This window comes from Stegostoma tigrinum, chromosome 19 (assembly GCF_030684315.1).
Source record: "Stegostoma tigrinum isolate sSteTig4 chromosome 19, sSteTig4.hap1, whole genome shotgun sequence".
In the NCBI taxonomy this organism is placed as follows: Eukaryota; Metazoa; Chordata; class Chondrichthyes; order Orectolobiformes; family Stegostomatidae; genus Stegostoma; species Stegostoma tigrinum.
The window spans coordinates 42569316-42587451 of NC_081372.1; the positions used below are offsets into that span (position 1 = coordinate 42569316).

Genomic DNA, 18136 nt, shown 5'->3' on the forward strand with positions numbered 1-18136 from the left:
GGCAGCCCAAGAGCAGATGTAATGATGTATTGAGACTCATGGTTAGCTGATGCTGAATTGCTTGGTTGAAGGGTGGAGGAGAACTGAGGCCATGGAACATTCTTGGATGTTGTGGTGAAGACAGATTTGCTTGAAGGCCTGAAGAAACAAGTTGCTGCCACCAGTACCCATTCTGAATTTCATATCAAATCATCACTGTCTAGTCTATGTGGGAAGGAGAGGAGAATAAGAAGCTTCATGAAAATGAGGGGTGTTAGGCTATTAATGAGATGGAAATGTATGGAAATATGGAAGTTGCCACATTTTAGTGAGATTCTGAACTCATCAAGATCTCAATTTTTAGTTCATTTTCACTATATACCCACATTACTCAACACTGTCCATATCACTCAAGATCTGAATGGTATAAACCAAAATCAGTAATATTGCAGTCAAGGGCAACCAAAACTGGACAGCAACTCAAAATATTTCCGTAATCAAACTACTAACCTCGGTTTCCCCTTCAATACAAAGGAAGATATTAGGTTATACTGGGAAAATTAGAGCAGTAGGTTTAATGTTGGATTTTTGGAATAGGTATATGCACAATGGACTAAATGAACAAATATTTATAGATTTATTTGTAGCACTGTTAAGATTGCACTTATACTTTTGAAATGATTAGTTCTTGATCAACTATTCCAGAGCTTAGTTTTAAGTGGCAGCGGACATTCATGAATTTGCATTAAGACAGAGTAATGGATGATGATTTGTCCTGTAAACCTTAATAGAAGTAAGCCCAGAGTACTAAACAGAGACAAAAAAATTGTACAAGCCAATAAAACTGGGAAAGGAACAAACAAGTTATACTGCATTCCATTTTCAGGTATACAAGGCAAGTCAGACCACTATGTGACATTTTCCAAGTTTTACCTTTTTCCTTCAATCTACGGCTTTGCTTTGAGATGCTGAATAGCAGTACATAATGCTGCCTTGTATTAAAGTTAGTCATTATAAACTGCTGTACAAACAGTGGAAGAAAATATATTACACCGGAACAGTTTAAACATACAACATATTGTAAAAATAGTCACAGTTTAAGTATCCTTGGAGACCGCTTTAAATCATACGATCCATGATTCAAATTGCAGTTGTTTTAAGTTAAACACTGTGTAACAGAGCGACAACATATTTGAAATACTTGTCCCTGTTCAGAGAATTCATTAATATCATAGAGGTAAAAATTATTTTCTTCAAATAAAGGATCAGCTGTACCATATTGATTAACTTCAACAGACACAAATAATGCGTGACTGTACAGTTTTGTTGAAGATAATGCAATAAATTTATTAATGGGAGTGAATTAAATGGTGAATCACAATACCCGTTTCACACTTTACAAAACTAAACTCTATCTACTATTTATAATTGATATAATTTTTGTGACATATTTTGCATTGAATCTTTAAGAAATAAATTAGATTGAAGAACCTATTCTGTTGGATTTATTAACTTCCTTGAAATAAGCCGTACCATATTTAAAATATTTTGATTATTACATAGTGTACCTGGATCATTAAGTAATACAGTTAATACAAATTGATTTGGAGGCCATGTGAATGTTTACATGAACAACTATTTACACGTGAATGGTTACCACAAGAAACCGCAGCCACCCAGTTTCTCATCCAAGTTGGTATTCTTTAAACATGAAGCTAAATGTTAATATCAATACCAAGCCCCTGAACATGTAAGAAATCACAGCTGAGCCAATCCTGTCCTCCGTCAATGAATATACTTGTATATTTTCCATTTGGAGCTACTGGATAATGATCAGGAATAGAAACCTAGCTAATCTTTTTTCTTTCTTTTGTTTATGTGCGCAGGGGCCAATCATAGCAATCCAGCAGCCGAGGTTAGCTAGCAGAGTGTTGAAGAGAAATTGAATCTGTCTTTTGATCTGTGTGGTTTTATGCGACACTGTGTGGTGTAGCCTCAGAATTAAGGGGCCCCAATTTAAGACTGGGGTGAAGAGAAATGTCTTTGCTCAGAGGTTTGTGAGTCTTTTGAACTCCTTGCCGCAGAGAGCTTTTGGGTACAGAGTCCTTATGTGTGCTTAGGGCTGAGATATATAGATTCTTGATCAGTATGGGAATCAAGGGTTAAGAGGAAAGGGCAGGAAAGTGGAAGTGAGGAATGTCAGATCAGCCATGAGCCAATTGAGTGGTAGAGCAGGCTCGAAGCAGCCTTTAACCTAACCCTAGTCCTGTTCCTGTTTCTTATAGTCTTATGATCTTATCGCTCTTTCAAAAGGCTGGCGCTGGAATTGAAACCCCCATGGGAAACAATTCACTGTTCCATCCCCTTTATTAGTTTTATTGAACTTTCTTCGGTGCTTTGGCTGTGGGCAACATCTATTTAGCTGGCAGATCCTTCACATGGCAGAAATTGATCCACAGGCACCAAGATACAGTCTGCACTATTAAAAAGCTCATAACTGAACCTTGGAATAAATTGGCTGCCTACCTCCTTTTAAAAGTGGTCACCTATACGCATTTCTCATGCTCATCTACTTAGTACCTATTTTTAACCTAAAGCATGTGGGCTATGGGTGTGGGGGCCTCAGCTGAGGCAGAATTGTGAGTCTGATGTGGAAAGGGTTCAGCAGGAGTTACTGGCTCCTGCTGGATTGGGAGGATGGGGAGAATGGAGTCTGTGATTCCAAAGTGAAGATTCTATGCCCTTAGAAATTCGCAATGGAAATTCTCAACAGGGACTAATCAGGTGTCACTTTAAGTTCCTTACAATCACAGACAATGGTAACTGCTATTCCTTTTTGTATTCCTGTAAAAATCTCAGTCCTGCCTCAGATATTATTGGTGGATGAATGGGGCTGTACTGATATAATAGACAAAACATTTAATTTCCATTTCCAAAGGAAAACTGGCTGAGGCAATAATAGTCTAGTGGTCTGTTATCACCCATTTTACAGCCTTGTTGTAATTCAACCAAGTGAATCTTAGACAAACCTGTTGATACATTTTCTCTCAGCTTTACGTGGCAAATAGCGCCAACATCCCACTGGCCGTCCATCCAAATATTTGCCTTCCCCCTCCACCCCCATCACCTGGCTGCTGTAGGAGTTTTAATTCCTCTGTTTCAAGTTTAACTTATCATTAAACAAGATCCTTCGCATGGAATATTCAGCAAGAATCTATTATGGTGTTCTATTAAATGCACCAAAAAGATTAATATCGCAGCTATTACAGACAGTCACGCTATTATGTGAAGATGTTTAAATTCCTCAAGTAGATACCAGTATTTGAACAGATGTGAGTCCAGAATCATATCTTTGTTTCAGTTGAAGTTCACACTCGATACTTCCACTAACTGTTAACTTGTCAAATGCAACACAAAGCTCTGGAAGGAGGTAGGGAATTTGTTCATGGATCACTCATGAGTAGCACTGTAGATTTATCACCATTTGTCCAAGTCATGAAAAGAATATTTCCAAGCGCTTTTTGTGAGCCTTTTTGTGAGATGTAGGGCAAGAAAGTCAGGAGAGTGAGGTGAGAGAGCAGGGCTAGGGAGTGGGGGAGTGGAGCATGCAGTTTGCCTGCTGCTGTTGGAAGGTCTCAGGTCAGTCTGGCAGGACTTTCACTTTGTGACCTTGCCACCTGAACAGTGGTGAGATGGATAGTGGACATAAGGCAAAATGTCAGATAATTTCCTGAAAGTCAAGATACAGGAGAGTTTTAGAGGCTTAAGATTTTGGGGACAAGTTAATATTGAAGAAATCCAGTAAAGGACGGGATAGCATCAAAGGGTAAATCTGTAGAAGGGCCAGATTTTGATCAGGCATTGGTTTTGCTGGCCCATGGGCAGAGAGCCCAGGAGACTGATAGCTTCACTCTTATGTGCTCAGCAGTTGAGCTTCGGGCCTATTGCCAGCACCAATAATGATTGGAACTTTTGAAAAACCATCAGACGCACTTCCAGCACAAAGTGGGACCTTTCATCAGGAAGATCCAATATCCCAACCACCTTGTGAAAGAAATTGGGTTAGGGCAGCAGAATTTGCCCCACCACCACGTTCCCTTCTCTGACATGAAAATCCCACACACAGTGTCAGCAGATGAATTCAGCCCAAAACCTTGAAGACAATGTCAGTAAATAAAACTAGAAGCTATGCACTGTTTATAATTGGTAGCCACTACTGTTGACAGAATTCTGGTATCCCTTATGTATCTATGTTTTTCATTGTGGTTTTCATTGAATGAGATTTGATGAGATCCAGTGTTGAAAGCTTTCTCTAAAGTGGTCAATTTAGAGCAACAATGAATGAGGAGTCAATGGGTTTATGTTTGCCAAGTTACTGTCAAAACATTTAGGAATATTAGATTTGTAGTCATAACTTGCCAACACAACATGTATACAATCCTTTCTTTGGGCTGCTTATGAGCAACTTATTTTTGACCTTCAATTTAGACAACACAACTTTACTGTCTGCATGCATTTTAAGCAAAAGTAAACATATATAGAAGTTTGCATCAGTTGTTACTCAAACAGATCTTTGTTCATGTACATAGGTAAGAGAGACCCAATACACTATAACTTTTTGAAACAAAAAAATTGCTTTGACATATCTTGCCAGTTTAGGAAGTAACACCAAAAGCAGAGAAGGGAGGTGGAAAATAAATTGTGATCATTTTTAGAATGCTTTGTATAATAAAGTATCTGTTGGTTCAGTAAGAAAAGCTTTGTGTTAATCCTAGCACTGGCATTCTCCATTATACTGCAAGTTCTTTTCAAAACATCTGCTAATGCTGACACAAGCACCTCATTATCCCAAGCTAGAAGCTAGTATTTCAGTAACAATAAATGATTCATTTTAATATGACATTGCTGTTCACTCAAAGTTCAACACTGCATCAATTTACAGTTTATTTTCCAAAGGCCATAAAACAATAATAGTATTTTCCAGCTTTCTCCCTCGTAATTTGTTTTTCTTCTTTCAGCAGAACTGAAAGTATTATGTTTCAAATTCCTCATGGAGTGTTAACACTAAGATCATTGAAATTTAAATGTTGCTTCTTTATAACCAAGTGAAAATTATGTTTGTTTATCTGTGGTATGACAGGAGGGCACCTGAGTGCGCTGTCTATATGGAAACTCATTGCAAAAGGTTTGAATTTGCTTTTGTACATACTTCTGAACATCACAGAATGAATGCATATTTTTCTAAGGTTTATATTTTATACATATAATATATGTTTATAAACCATTTTATCAACATTTATTAGTGTTCTTTCAAGCCCTTTCTATATTTGGCTCACAATGAGTCCCCAATCCAAAAGGTGTTTGAGGCATTTTGTACTTTGAGAGATGGTGGGTTAGATTATTTTGCTAATTAATATCTTCGTTGCTAGTTTCCAGTTTAAAGGTTCATGATTCAGTGCCCAAGTAAAGGCAACCATTTACAAAGACAGATCCAAGAAAAGTAGTTGCTTTATCAGCAATTTCCTGGAATGAGATCAAAAATGTGGATGGTGGTGTTGTGCAAAGAGCATAATTTGGAGATATCTGAGAGTTCAGGGTTAGGATGAGAGAACCCTTTGGGATTTTCAACCTAAGAGTGAAGAGAAGTGTGGGATGAAACGAAGATGGTTTCTCTATGAGTGACAAATGTTTCCAGGAGTAGTTCTTGCATTGTTGAAAGTAAGGAAGGACGGTACAAAGAAAAGGAGTTTAAGAAGGCAGTGGAGAAGGATAACAGGAATTTACTTTGCATTGCCTAGGATATTTCTGGAGAGAGGACATATAGGGATGACAATGTTTACTAAATAAATCTTATTGTGTTACAAAACACACCAAAATCTAATTGCAGGTTGCGTTCACAGTGTGATGCAGTTGCACATGACAGAATGTACATTTATTCACAAACAAAGCCCCACTCCTTGTTAAAGTCCCTGCACCATTATTGCTGAGACAAGGCTATGGAGAAAATCCATCCTCATGGCAATATATTGATAATCAGTGTTGACTTGCCTGTTTTGAATTTTACTAGTTAATTATAACAGCTAATAATTCTGGCTGTACCTCCAGGCCAACCATAGTCCAACCAATCAGCAGCCTCATTCCTCAGAGTATCTGTTGTCACTTCCTTTCTAAATTAGGTTTCTTGTGTTTCAATTCTGATTTCCAAGATGAACATTTTCATGTGTCCAGTCACTTTTTTGCGATGTTGAAGTTCTGTGTTACCAAGTGATATTATTCAACTTTAACTTCAGTACTTAGACTGGAGGATGCTGTGATGGTATATGGGAGACAAATTGATATGTGGGAAACTGTGGAACAACTTGGAGAATGAGATTTTGATGGAAACGAGAGTCTTAGTATTTGCTTCTGGACAGCCCACACGAGTGAAGGGGTACTTGATTTCCCCTCCTTAACTGTCTTCCTGTTTGCTACCCTTGTTCTCTCCGGGTAGCCTCTAGTGACAGTGGGAAGAGACGTGCTGACATGATAACAAGATTGTGGAGGGATCAGCAGGCTACCATGACATTGGACAGATGCTTGCGCCTTGCGGTCAGGGTGAGGTATACCAGAAGCAGTCCAGCCGACATTGTTTGAGTTTTTGGTTTCAGTTATTTGAGAGCTGATTTTGGATCTTTAGAATTCCAGATAATGGAACTGGAATCTGTTATCTGACTAAGCCTGTTGCCATGAATCACAAGCCATTTTCAGCTTTCTTACATCACTTGAATGCCACTGACAATTTACAGATCCTCTGCTGGAGTTTGACAATCATACGGCCTCTGTGCTGCTGCTTGGGCTTGTGTTGAATAGACAGAGCAGTGAGCATAGGCCAGTGATGGGCCCAGGTATGTCTGTGGAACCAAGTGAACTGTTCGTGTTCTTTATGTTCACCTGACTTTAAATTGGTTTTGACAAGCTTCTTGATAATAACTTCTTAATTATAATTTGCTTGGATCTGGAATGTAAAGCACCAGATACAAGCTCAATTATTATAGAGTAGCCTTTGGCAGAATCTCAAAGCCTGTACATTTTTGCATTACATGGATTAAAATTACCTTTCCATTTGTTTAGTGATAGGTAGTGAGTTTTTTAAAATTTATTCATTCATGGTACATGGATACCACTGGCCAGGCCAATACTTTTGTTTATCCCAAATTTGCCCAGAGGATAGTTGAGAGTCAGTTACATTACTGTGGGCCTAAAGGACATAGGTTTAAAGTGAGAAGGAACAAAAGGGCCCAGAGGGGCAACTGTTTCACACAGAGTGTGGTGAGTGCCTGGAATGGGCTGCCAGGTAGTGGTGGAAGCGAGTACAATCTTCTCTTTAAAAAACATTTAGACAGGTACATGGTTGGGATTGGTATGGAGGGGTATGGACCAAATGCAGGCAAATGGGGTTTGGTTTAAATTGTGGAAACTGGACGGCATGGGAAAGTTGGTTAAGGGTCTGTTTTCAAGCTGTAGACCTCTATGACTCTGTAAGTCACATTGTAGGTCAGACTGGGTAAGGATGGCAGGTTTCCTTCCCTAAAGAGATGAGTGAATGAGATAAGCTTTTTTGACAAGCAATGATGGTTTCATGATGGCCATTGGACTTTTAGTCCCAGATTTTTAATTGGATTCAAATGCCGTCATGTGCCATGATGGGGGTTTCTGAATTAATGGTCAAGTGATAATACCACTAGGCCATAACCTCCCTGATGTGATAGCAATGTATGAATGGCTAAAGAATCTTAGGTTCAATCTACAGGCTCTGCTCTGTTAATGATCAGAACAACAGGTGGAGTATTGCTGAGCGTGCTAAGGGATTCACTGTATTTTCCCCAGGTTCTCGGTGAGAGTGTGAAGCCCATCCTAAAAGGAAACCTAAATAAAACAGTTAAAAACCTACAGCATTTGGCCTTCAATCCACCTCCCAACAGCTTTGGCCAACACTATCTACATGCTTAGGCAGTGCAGGTCCTGATAACACCTCAGTCTATTAAGTCTGTACCTGCTAGGATCCAGTGTCCTCCTCAGCTGCTCAAAAGAATGGGTTCTGTTTCAAGTGGGTGGAATAGTGGTGTTGAAAAGAGTAAATTATTCCCTTCATTTTAACTGCACCTCATATTCTGATTTCTGTCAGATGGAGGGTACTTTAAATGAGGGCACCAGACCTGAATTATACTCAGAGCTTTGCAATGATTGTTTCCATCAGTGAGATTGGCAAAGAAGTTGGAGTGCACCAGCTGTTCTTCTGGCTTAGCCTTTTTTTGGATTTTATAAGTGGATTGCACACACACCCAAAACAAGCTTCTTGGTTTGGGAAAGCTGGAATATTCAAGCCACCTTTGCATTACCCAGCTGATCTGGAGGAGTTAAAGGGACTGTCATGTGCTGTGATGAATGGAATTTTATAGGGCCACAAATGCTGCTCCTGACACAACAAAAATGATCCAAAAACTTGGCCTTATCTTTCAATGGGCTGTTAAGATTAGAGAAGATGGAGTTTAACTTAAATAAATGTGAAGTGCTGCATTTTAGTAGGGGAAATCAGTGCAGGACTTATACTCTTAATGGTAAGGTCGTGGGGAATGTAGCCAAACAACGAGACCATGGAGTGCAAGTTCATAGCTGCTTCAAAGTGGAGTCACATACAGACAGGATAGTGAAGAAGGCATTTGATATGCTTACCATTATTGGCCAGTGCATTGAGTATAGCAAATGGGAGGTCATGTTGCAGCTGTACGGGACATTGGTTAGGCCACTTTTGGAATATTGTGTTCAACTCTGGTCTCCCAGCTATAGGAATGATATTGTTAAACTTGAAGGGGTTCACAAAAGATTTACAAGGATGTTGCCACATTTGGAGGTTTCGAGCTGTAGGGAGAGGCTGAATAGGCTGGGGCTATTTTCCCTGGAACATCTGAGACCTATAGAAGTTTGTAAAATCATGAGGAGCATGGATAAGATGAATAGCCAAGGTTTTTTTCTCCAGGATAGGGGAGTCCAAAACTACAGGGCATGTATTTAAGGTGAGGGGAAAGATTTAAAAGGGATCTAAGGGGCAACTTTTTCACACAGAGGCTGGAATGAACTGCCAGAGGAAGTGGTGGAGGCTGGTACAATTACATTTAAAAGGCATTTGGACAAGATATAAATAGGAATAGTTTGGAGGGATCTGGGCCAAATGCTGGCAAGTGGAACCAGATTAATTTAGAATATCTGGTCTGCACGGACAAGTGGGACCAAAGAGTCTGTTTCTCTGCTGTACATTTCTCTAACTCTATAACTGTACAAAGATGGCACCAGTCCATAGAGCATAGCATACACTTTGCATCTTGGTGTTCTTTGTGACTCTCATTTACACAGGCTCTTCCTATTCCTGGAGTAATTCTGGCTACCCAGAATTCAATGCACTCACCAAACTTGTGACACAACTGTTGACTGAGTGTTGAAGTTCCATTTTCCTTAAGGCGTAATCTCCTTCCTGCTCAACAGAAAGGGTCACTGGGAACCTGCCTTAGAATTTCTTTCTTCAGTTAACTTTCTCACCAGCTTAAAGATAGTAGATTTTGAAATGCTTTAATTGCTACTGTGTTTTGACTGTTGGCAGTAGTTAGATTGATTTTCTTTCAGCTGTACTTATATGTGAGACAGAGAAAAATGCCCCAGAAATAATCACAAAATACTGTATTGATTGTTTACACAAGTCCTTCAAGAAGTAGGAAACAAATTGTCAGGTACATTCAATTCCCCTCAATCTGTGTGGTCAGACCCATGCACTCACAATCATTTAACTGTGAAATTAGATATTTCTGACAAGCCAAACATGACTCCTGCCTCCTACTTTATCAAAGCATAGTCCTCATTCCACAACAATCCCAAATTGATATTGCCAGATTCCGGCAGTCCTGCCATAGTTATTGGGAAAAATCCAAAGCTATATGTCCCATTCCACCAAATTCCTACCCTGCTCCTGTCCCTCAGAGCTGTAGGAGGGGCAAAAAGTGTTTGAAGAATGTTGTTTTCTATAAATTCTTTGGGAGCAGGCAGTGCTGCAGACCTCTACCTGTACAGCACCCCCATGCAGACTTCCTCGGTGATATGGATTAAAAACCCATGGGATTCCACATCCACCATTGATGATGTTTGCTCCTGGCCAATCAATGTAGGCTATAAAGCAGTGCTACATGATGTGCTACAAATTCTTGGCACAAGTCTGTGTGTCTCACTACCAGAGTGCAAGATTACCTCCATATATAACTAAACCGCGGCCAGCATTATTAACTATCAGAGGCAGTGACCTTATGGAATTATCCCTGAATGCTAACCTTGAGACCTAGGTAATGTTCTGGGGACCCAGATTCGAACCCTGCCACAGCAAATAGTGGAATTTGAACTCAATAAACATTTGCAATTAATAATCTACTGATGACCATGAATCCAATATTGATTGTTGGGGGAAAACCCATCTGGTTCACTAATATCTTATAAGGAAGGAAACTGCCCACATGTGACATGGTCTGGCCTTCATGTGACTCCAGACCCGCAGCAATGTGGTTGGCTCATAACTAACTTCTGGGCAATTGGGAACTGGCAATAAATGTTGGCCTGACTGATGATGCCGTTGTCCCATGTATGAATCAGAAAGAAATTGCTGCATTTTACCAACTATCTCGTTGCATATTCTCAGCTGTAAAATCCATACCAGATAAAAATACGTCTTGAGTTATCAAGGCGAATCAGTCATAATTTTCACAGTAGAACAAACAGATTTGTGAAATTTTGTTCCACAAACACTAGCATACAAATTGTATTCTAATGTTAAAAAGTAACAACTCATCAGCAGCCTGATGTAAATGAGATAATACCACAAATCTACTACTTGGGATGTCTCCGAGTAAATTATAAGTATTATAAATTCGTACCACACAATTCAAATTTATTCTCAATTGTGCATTTCAGGAAACTGGTGACGACAACAAGGATCATCCAACATCACCATATGATAACAAAAAATCTCAAAATTCAACTTCAAAATCGTCTGAGAACCTCAAGGAATCTGAGAAGGATAATAAAGCAGAGACATCTGCAGACGATAAGTCGGTCATGAATTTCTTCAAAACACTTGTAAGCGATGACAGGTTACTGTGTTTGTTACTGTGGTTGGGAACATCTTGCTGATGCATAAGGAACGTATGATCATTTTAGGAATATCAAGAACAATCTGCATAAATTTCAATGCAAAATCAATTCTATTCTGTTACTATTTTTTTAAGGTAGACTTCCAAATTTATGCTGAGAAATCTTGAGAGGGTACAAAGGAGGTTCAGGAGGGTGTTGCCAGGAATGGAGAACATTAACTCTGAGGAAAAATTGATTCAACTCCAAACTTACTGCCTTTGGAAGAGGGGAGGCTGAGGAGTGATTCAGTGGTTGTGTAGCCAGGTCTCCTAGTTAAAGTCCCACTTAAGGACATGATGGTCGCAGCAGGTGCATTTGTAACATGGTCAAACAAATTGATCCCACAGACCCTTTCAATATGCCTATAACTGCCTGTAAGAGCAGGAACGTTTCATGATTAGCCATGCTTGAAGTGGAGTCTTCGTGGCTAATGTGTTCCAAGGAAAACTGGCCTTGGGAACAGACATAAGCAAGTGTTTGTCAGCTTTATGAGTCACTAGATGCAGGAAAGCCTGTTCGTGTAAGGTGAAATGGGAAGCCTGGAAAGATCAGTTTTTGTTTGCCAATGCAAACTTAGTATTGTCTTTATTATAGATAACAAATTGTGTAGCTGGATGAACACAGCAGGCCAAGCAGCATCTTAGGAGCACAAAAGCTGATGTTTTGGGCCTAGACCCTTCATCAGAAAAAGGGAGGGGGGGGAGAGGGTTCTGAAATAAAGAGGGAGAGAGGGGGAGGCAGATGGAAGATGGATTGAGGAGAAGATAGGTGGAGAGGAAACAGACAAGTTAGAGGGATGGGGATGGAGCCAGTAAAGGTGAGTGTAGCTGGGGAGGTAGGGAGGTCAGTCCAGGGAGGACGGACAGGTCAAGGGGGTGGGATGAGGTTTGTAGATAGGGAATGGTGGTGTGGCTTGAGGTGGGAGGAGGGGATAGGTGAGAGAAAGAACAGGTTAGGGAGGCGGGGACGAGCTGGGCTGGTTTTGGGATTCAGTGGGGGGAGGGGAGATTTTGAAGTTTGTGAAATCCACATTGATACCATTGGGCTGCAGGGTTCCCAAGTGGAATATGAGTTGCTGTTCCTGCAACCTTCGGGTGGCATTGCTGTGGCACTGCAGGGGGCCCAAGGCAGACATGTCACCTAAGGAATGGGAGGGGGAGTTGAAATGGTTCGTGACTGGGAGGTGCAGTTGTTTATTGCGAATTGAGTACAGGTGTTCTGCAAAGTGGTCCCCAAGCTTCTGCTTGGTTTCGCCGATGAGTTGCCCATATGTAATCTGTAACTTTCATTATAGGTCACACCAACAAAGTCTTCTTCCAGGACAGAACTTGACTCAGCGCAGCCATCAGATGACAAGGTGAACCTTTTCCTTATTTGCCCTTCCCCTCTGTGTTTCTTTATACCATGTATCATCTGGCCACCAGCTAGTAAGTAAGCAACTACGGAGCAGAAGCTGAAGGAGGAAGAAGACAAATAACAAAATGAGAAGCAGCAGACAACAACAGAGCACGTTTCTGTCCACACTACCTGTGGAGAGCTAACTTGACTTCATTATAAATCACTACAACTCTGCTCTTTACATCCTAATAGTCTTACTCTCTTTTGCCACTGACCCATCAAAGCATCTGCTTGTCCACCATGCAAAAGGAAAGCCACCAAAAACATAAGCATTTCAAACAAAATTTATAAATGAAATCACAAGATGGTTGTATGGAAAATAATTCAATCGCTCCTTTACATTTTCTTGATGTCTCATCTGTGTACCAGTACCTATTTGTGTAGTGCTGTTCCAGAAGCTGCAATGTGGCTGGTAGAGGGCTGCTGGCATTCAGTGGAGGAGACTGCAAATAGCTCTCAAGCTGATCTTGAGCTGCTATAGTTCAGAAAACATGGTTGTGCTCTGCACCGTCTCAGCACGGGTAGCAGCAGTAGCTTGCAGACTAGCAAGCAATGGCCGCAACAGTGACCTGCGCTCAGAAGACCAAGGTGTAGAGTCAGTTTGGGTAGAGATAAAATAGTAAGGAAGATAAGAGGTTACTTGTGATCTGGTGTGTAGACCCATAACGAGTAGTTATACTGTGCACGACAGGGTATAGAGGAAGAAATAAAGGGAGCACATAAGAAAGATGCCACAATAATCATAGATAACTTTAATTCACATGTAGATTTATTGGGTGAACCAGATTGGCAAAGAGACTCTAGAAAATTAATTTATACTTATCCCACTCAATTTTTTATGACAGAATATTCTAGAGAAAACCAGGAAACAGACTATTTTAGATGTGGTATGATAAATGTGCCAGGATGATCAACAAACTCATGCTAAGGGAGCACCTGGGTGACAGAAAAAATAACATCATAGAATTTCACATTTAGTTTGAAGGGGAAACATGGGGTCTTTGATTAGCATTTTACATCTGAATGAAGGTCGTTATAAGATGAAGGCAGAGCCAGCTAAAATAAACTGGGAAACTGGTTTGAAACATAGGACCTTGGAAATGCAGTGGCAGACTTTGGAGGAGATATTTAATAACTTTCAGGAAAATGTTTACACCAGCCAGAAAGAAAATCTCTCAGAGAAGGTCACAGGATCTGTGGCTCAATAAGGCAGTTAAGGATAGTATAAAATTTAAAGAAACACTATATAATTCTGCAAACATTAAACGTAATCATAATATTGGCCAGAAGCAGTAAAAAATGAATAAAAAATGAAGGAAATGTGGGCTGTTAGAAAACTAGGCAGAAATACAAAAATAGTAAGTGTTGCTCCAAAAATTAAAAAGGAAAAGAGTAACCGAAGCTTGCATTCATTCTGTAGTGAGTGAGTCTGAGGCATTGATAATGGAAAAGAAGGAAAAAGTGCTGTGGGGAGGAGACAAATCGAATAAATATTTATGTACTGCAAGTCCATCTTCACTGTAGAAGATGTGGAAAATTTCCCGAAGACGCTTAAACATCAAGATGTGGAAAGGAGGGAAAAGAAACTTATAATATTCACCATGATGAGGAAAAATGTGCTGGAAAAGGTATTAACTAAAAGACTGACAAATTAATTGTACATTACTTTGCAATGGATATGGGCCGACTGCTGGAATATGGGTTTAGAATAGTTACGTTAAAATTGTATCAGATGTACCCTCTCTGATGAAGTGTCTAGGCCCGAAACGTCAGCTTTTGTGCTCCTGAGATGCTGCTGGGCCTGCTGTGTTCATCCAGCTCCACACTTTGTTATCTTAGAACAGTTTTTGACTAATGCAGACTCAATGAGTTAACTGTACAAATATGAGTAGAATATTTAATTAAAAGTATATTAAGGGAGCTTTGATGATATCAGTCACCTTGATTTAGTGATTAATCACGTACAAATGTGACAGTATTTTTTATTGCAGGGAAAAGTAAATGTTGAATCGAAAGAAGCAGCAGCCAAATCCCACAAACCAGAACAAAAAGCAGCAGATCAGGAGATACCCAAGACAAATGAAGCAGAATTTGTTGATAAAGTAAAACTGGAAAAGACACCAACACAAAGTCCATTTGGAAAGCTATTTAAGCAAAAGGTCAGTGTCAATGCAGAAATTTGATTACTTTGAATATATTTTGTTTAAGGAGAAATAATAATGCTTATCAGGAACTATGATGATCTCCTGAAATGTAGAATGAAATAATTATTCATTGGACAAGATACTTACGTGTTTAATGACAACTTGAATTTAGATCAGTTCTCATCTAGCAGTCTGTGTACTCAGATCCAAATTTCCATTCCAAACAACTTTAACTAATGACATCCATTTACTAACCAAAATGCAATCAAATAGTTTAACTACATAAGTAGAACAAACTGCCAACTGGAAACTAGCAAGTCATGACCAGTACAAGTCCATACTTAAGAAGAAAGAAAGGAATTATGGTAATGATGAATGCATTTTTAAAAAGACTGTAGATTTACTTCAAAGGCACTAATGTTACAGGCGTGTTTCTGACGTTTGAGTGTGGCATCCTGGCTAGAGCCGCATAAATTGTCCCTCTGTGTAATAGTTAAAATTAAGTCAAAATGTTGTATATATCTCAAATTCTATGGCATGAATAAATCTGAAAAAGGTGAGGATATTATTAAGCTCATATGAGCATGATCAAAATTCATTTCATTTTACATAGAGGTGAGGAGAAGTGCATGGGCCCCAGCTATGCCTGCCTCTTTGTAGGTTACGTGGAACAGTCCCTCTTCCGCACCTACACAGGCCCCAAACCCCACCTCTTCCTCCGTTACATTGATGACTGTATCGGCGCCGCCTCTTGCTCCCCAGAGGAGCTCGAACAGTTCATCCACTTCACCAACACCTTCCACCCCAACCTTCAGTTCACCTGGGCCATCTCCAGCACATCCCTCACCTTCCTGGACCTCTCAGTCTCCATTTCAGGCAACCAGCTTGTAACTGATGTCCATTTCAAGCCCACCGACTCCCACAGCTACCTAGAATACACCTCCTCCCACCCACCCTCCTGCAAAAATTCCATCCCCTATTCCCAATTCCTCCTCCTCTGTCGCATCTGCTCCCAGGATGAGGCATTCCACTCCTGCACATCCCAGATGTCCAAGTTCTTTAAGGACCGCAACTTTCCCCCCACAGTGGTTGAGAACGCCCTTGACCGCGTCTCCTGCATTTCCCGCAACACATCCCGCACACCCCGCCCCCGCCACAACCACCCAAAGAGGATCCCCCTCGTTCTCACACACCGCCCCACCAACCTCCGGATACAACGCATCATCCTCCGACACTTCCGCCAAGTACAATCCGACCACACCACCCAAGACAATTTTCCATCCCCACCCTTGTCTGCTTTCCGGAGAGACCACTCTCTCCGTGACTCCCTTGTTCGCTCCACACTGCCCTCCAACCCCACCACACCCGGCACCTTCCCCTGCAACCGCAGGAAATGCTACACTTGCCCCCACACCTCCTCCCTCACCCCTATCCCAGGCCCCAAGATGACTTTCCACATTAAGCAGAGGTTCACCTGCACATCTGCCAATGTGGTATACTGCATCCACTGTACCCGGTGTGGCTTCCTCTACATTGGGGAAACCAAGCGGAGGCTTCGGGATCGCTTTGCAGAACACCTCCGCTCGGTTCGCAATAAACAACTGCACCTCCCAGTCGCAAACCATTTCCACTCCCCCTCCCATTCTTTAGACGACATGTCCATCATGGGCCTCCTGCAGTGCCACAATGATGCCACCCGAAGGTTGCAGGAACAGCAACTCATATTCCGCTTGGGAACCCCGCAGCCCAATGGTTTCAATGTGGACTTCACCAGTTTCAAAATCTCCCCTTCCCCCACCGCATCCCAAAACCAGCCCAGTTCGTCCCCTCCCCTCACTGCACCACACAACCAGCCCAGCTCTTCCCCTCCACCCACTGCATCCCAAAACCAGTCCAACCTGTCTCTGCCTCCCTAACCTGTTCTTCCTCTCACCCATCCCTTCCTCCCACCCCAAGCCGCACCTCCATCTCCTACCTACTAACCTCATCCCACCTCCTTGACCTGTGCGTCTTCCCTGGACTGACCTATCCCCTCCCTACTTCCCCACCTATACTCTCCTCTCCACCTATCTTCTTTTCTCTCCATCTTCGGTCCGCCTCCCCCTCTCTCCCTATTTATTCCAGAACCCTCACCCCATCCCCCTCTCTGATGAAGGGTCTAGGCCTGAAACGTCAGCTTTTGCTGCTGGGAGATGCTGCTGGGCCTGCTGTGTTCATCCAGCCTCACATTTCATTATCTTCGATTCTCCAGCATCTGCAGTTCCCATTATCACTGTAAAATACAGCTGTTGATGATCAAAATTATCATTTGGAATGTATACATTGAAGGTTAAATTTTGCATGTAATTGTCTTATTTCTGCTGTTAGAAGGCTTTGTTCAGAACTGTGATGTTTAATAAGATTCCTGTTCTGTGGCAGTGGTCATTGTACAGTGCTCCAGGCAATTGCACTACTCAGATGTGACATTTCTGAAAGAAATTATACATTTTACAATATAAAGTCCTATTAAATGATTAATTCACTTTGGTTTACTTTTCTTCATTTAGACCATCAAGGAAATACCACAGGTCAGTGCAGTTCGAAAGGTGAGTTGGTTGTATTATGTACATTCTGCGATCCTGTGAATCCAGCAGAGAGCTTCGGTCAAAGGAAACTAGGGTAAAAGATGATTGCAACTCTGATGCCAGGAATTGCACTCCATTAAAATGAGTCCCTTCTTGGTGGTGCTGCATTTAATTATATTAAACACACTCACAGCAAATGTTCATGCAATAGCAGAATTTATTTCACATTTAGTGCTATTTTTCCTCTAATTTTCTCTCGGAGAGGCCATTTATCATCTTGCATCATTTTGTTGTAGGAGGAAACGGTAGTTATTGTTGACTTCCTTTACGACTGTCATTGAGATCAACTAGCAGGAGGTGTGATTCAGAAATAACATTACAGAAACACCATTTTTCTTATCCCTGAGATAAAATACTTGCTCCTTCAACCACCAGCTCATCTCAAGCCATGAAACATCTCTAAATTGAATTATAGGGGTTAAATAACCGAGAGATCTAGGTTTAAACCATGCCTTCTGACTGGGCGGCAAACACACTACTGTTTACATTACTTGGCCATACAGTGTTTACAATTTTTATAATGGAAACATATTTTCTAAACTGCATCATTCCATGTACTGTGTGCACTATTTAACTTAGTAAGAACAACTTAGCAACTGTAATGACAGAGATAGTAAAAACTGCCAATGCTGGAATCTGCAATGACAGTTGAGCCAGATCCATCATGATGAATATAGCAGGAACCTGAGCTGAATTATTCCTTTCTTCTCGAAGAGTCTCAGAGTCAACTTAATTGCTATATAAATTGATCCTAGTTAAATCAGCACAGGGAATCTAGAGATTCTG

The 18136-nt window shown here is 40.9% G+C and overlaps 1 protein-coding gene across 7 annotated transcripts in view; it reads left to right on the plus strand.

The window, feature by feature from the left end:
- Positions 1 to 18136, plus strand: part of bcas1 (brain enriched myelin associated protein 1) — a 103195-nt gene that overhangs the window by 57711 nt on the left and 27348 nt on the right. For 5 of the 7 annotated variants that reach the window (XM_048549902.2, XM_048549901.2, XM_048549906.2 and 2 more), the window contains 4 exons: positions 10966 to 11130; positions 12479 to 12541; positions 14559 to 14741; positions 17273 to 17311. In XM_048549902.2, the coding sequence (XP_048405859.1) occupies positions 10966 to 11130; positions 12479 to 12541; positions 14559 to 14741; positions 17273 to 17311 (450 nt within the window). The remainder of the gene's footprint in view (positions 1 to 10965; positions 11131 to 12478; positions 12542 to 14558; positions 14742 to 17272; positions 17312 to 18136) is intronic. The other 2 variants (XM_048549903.2, XM_048549904.2) reach the window with 2 other exon arrangements.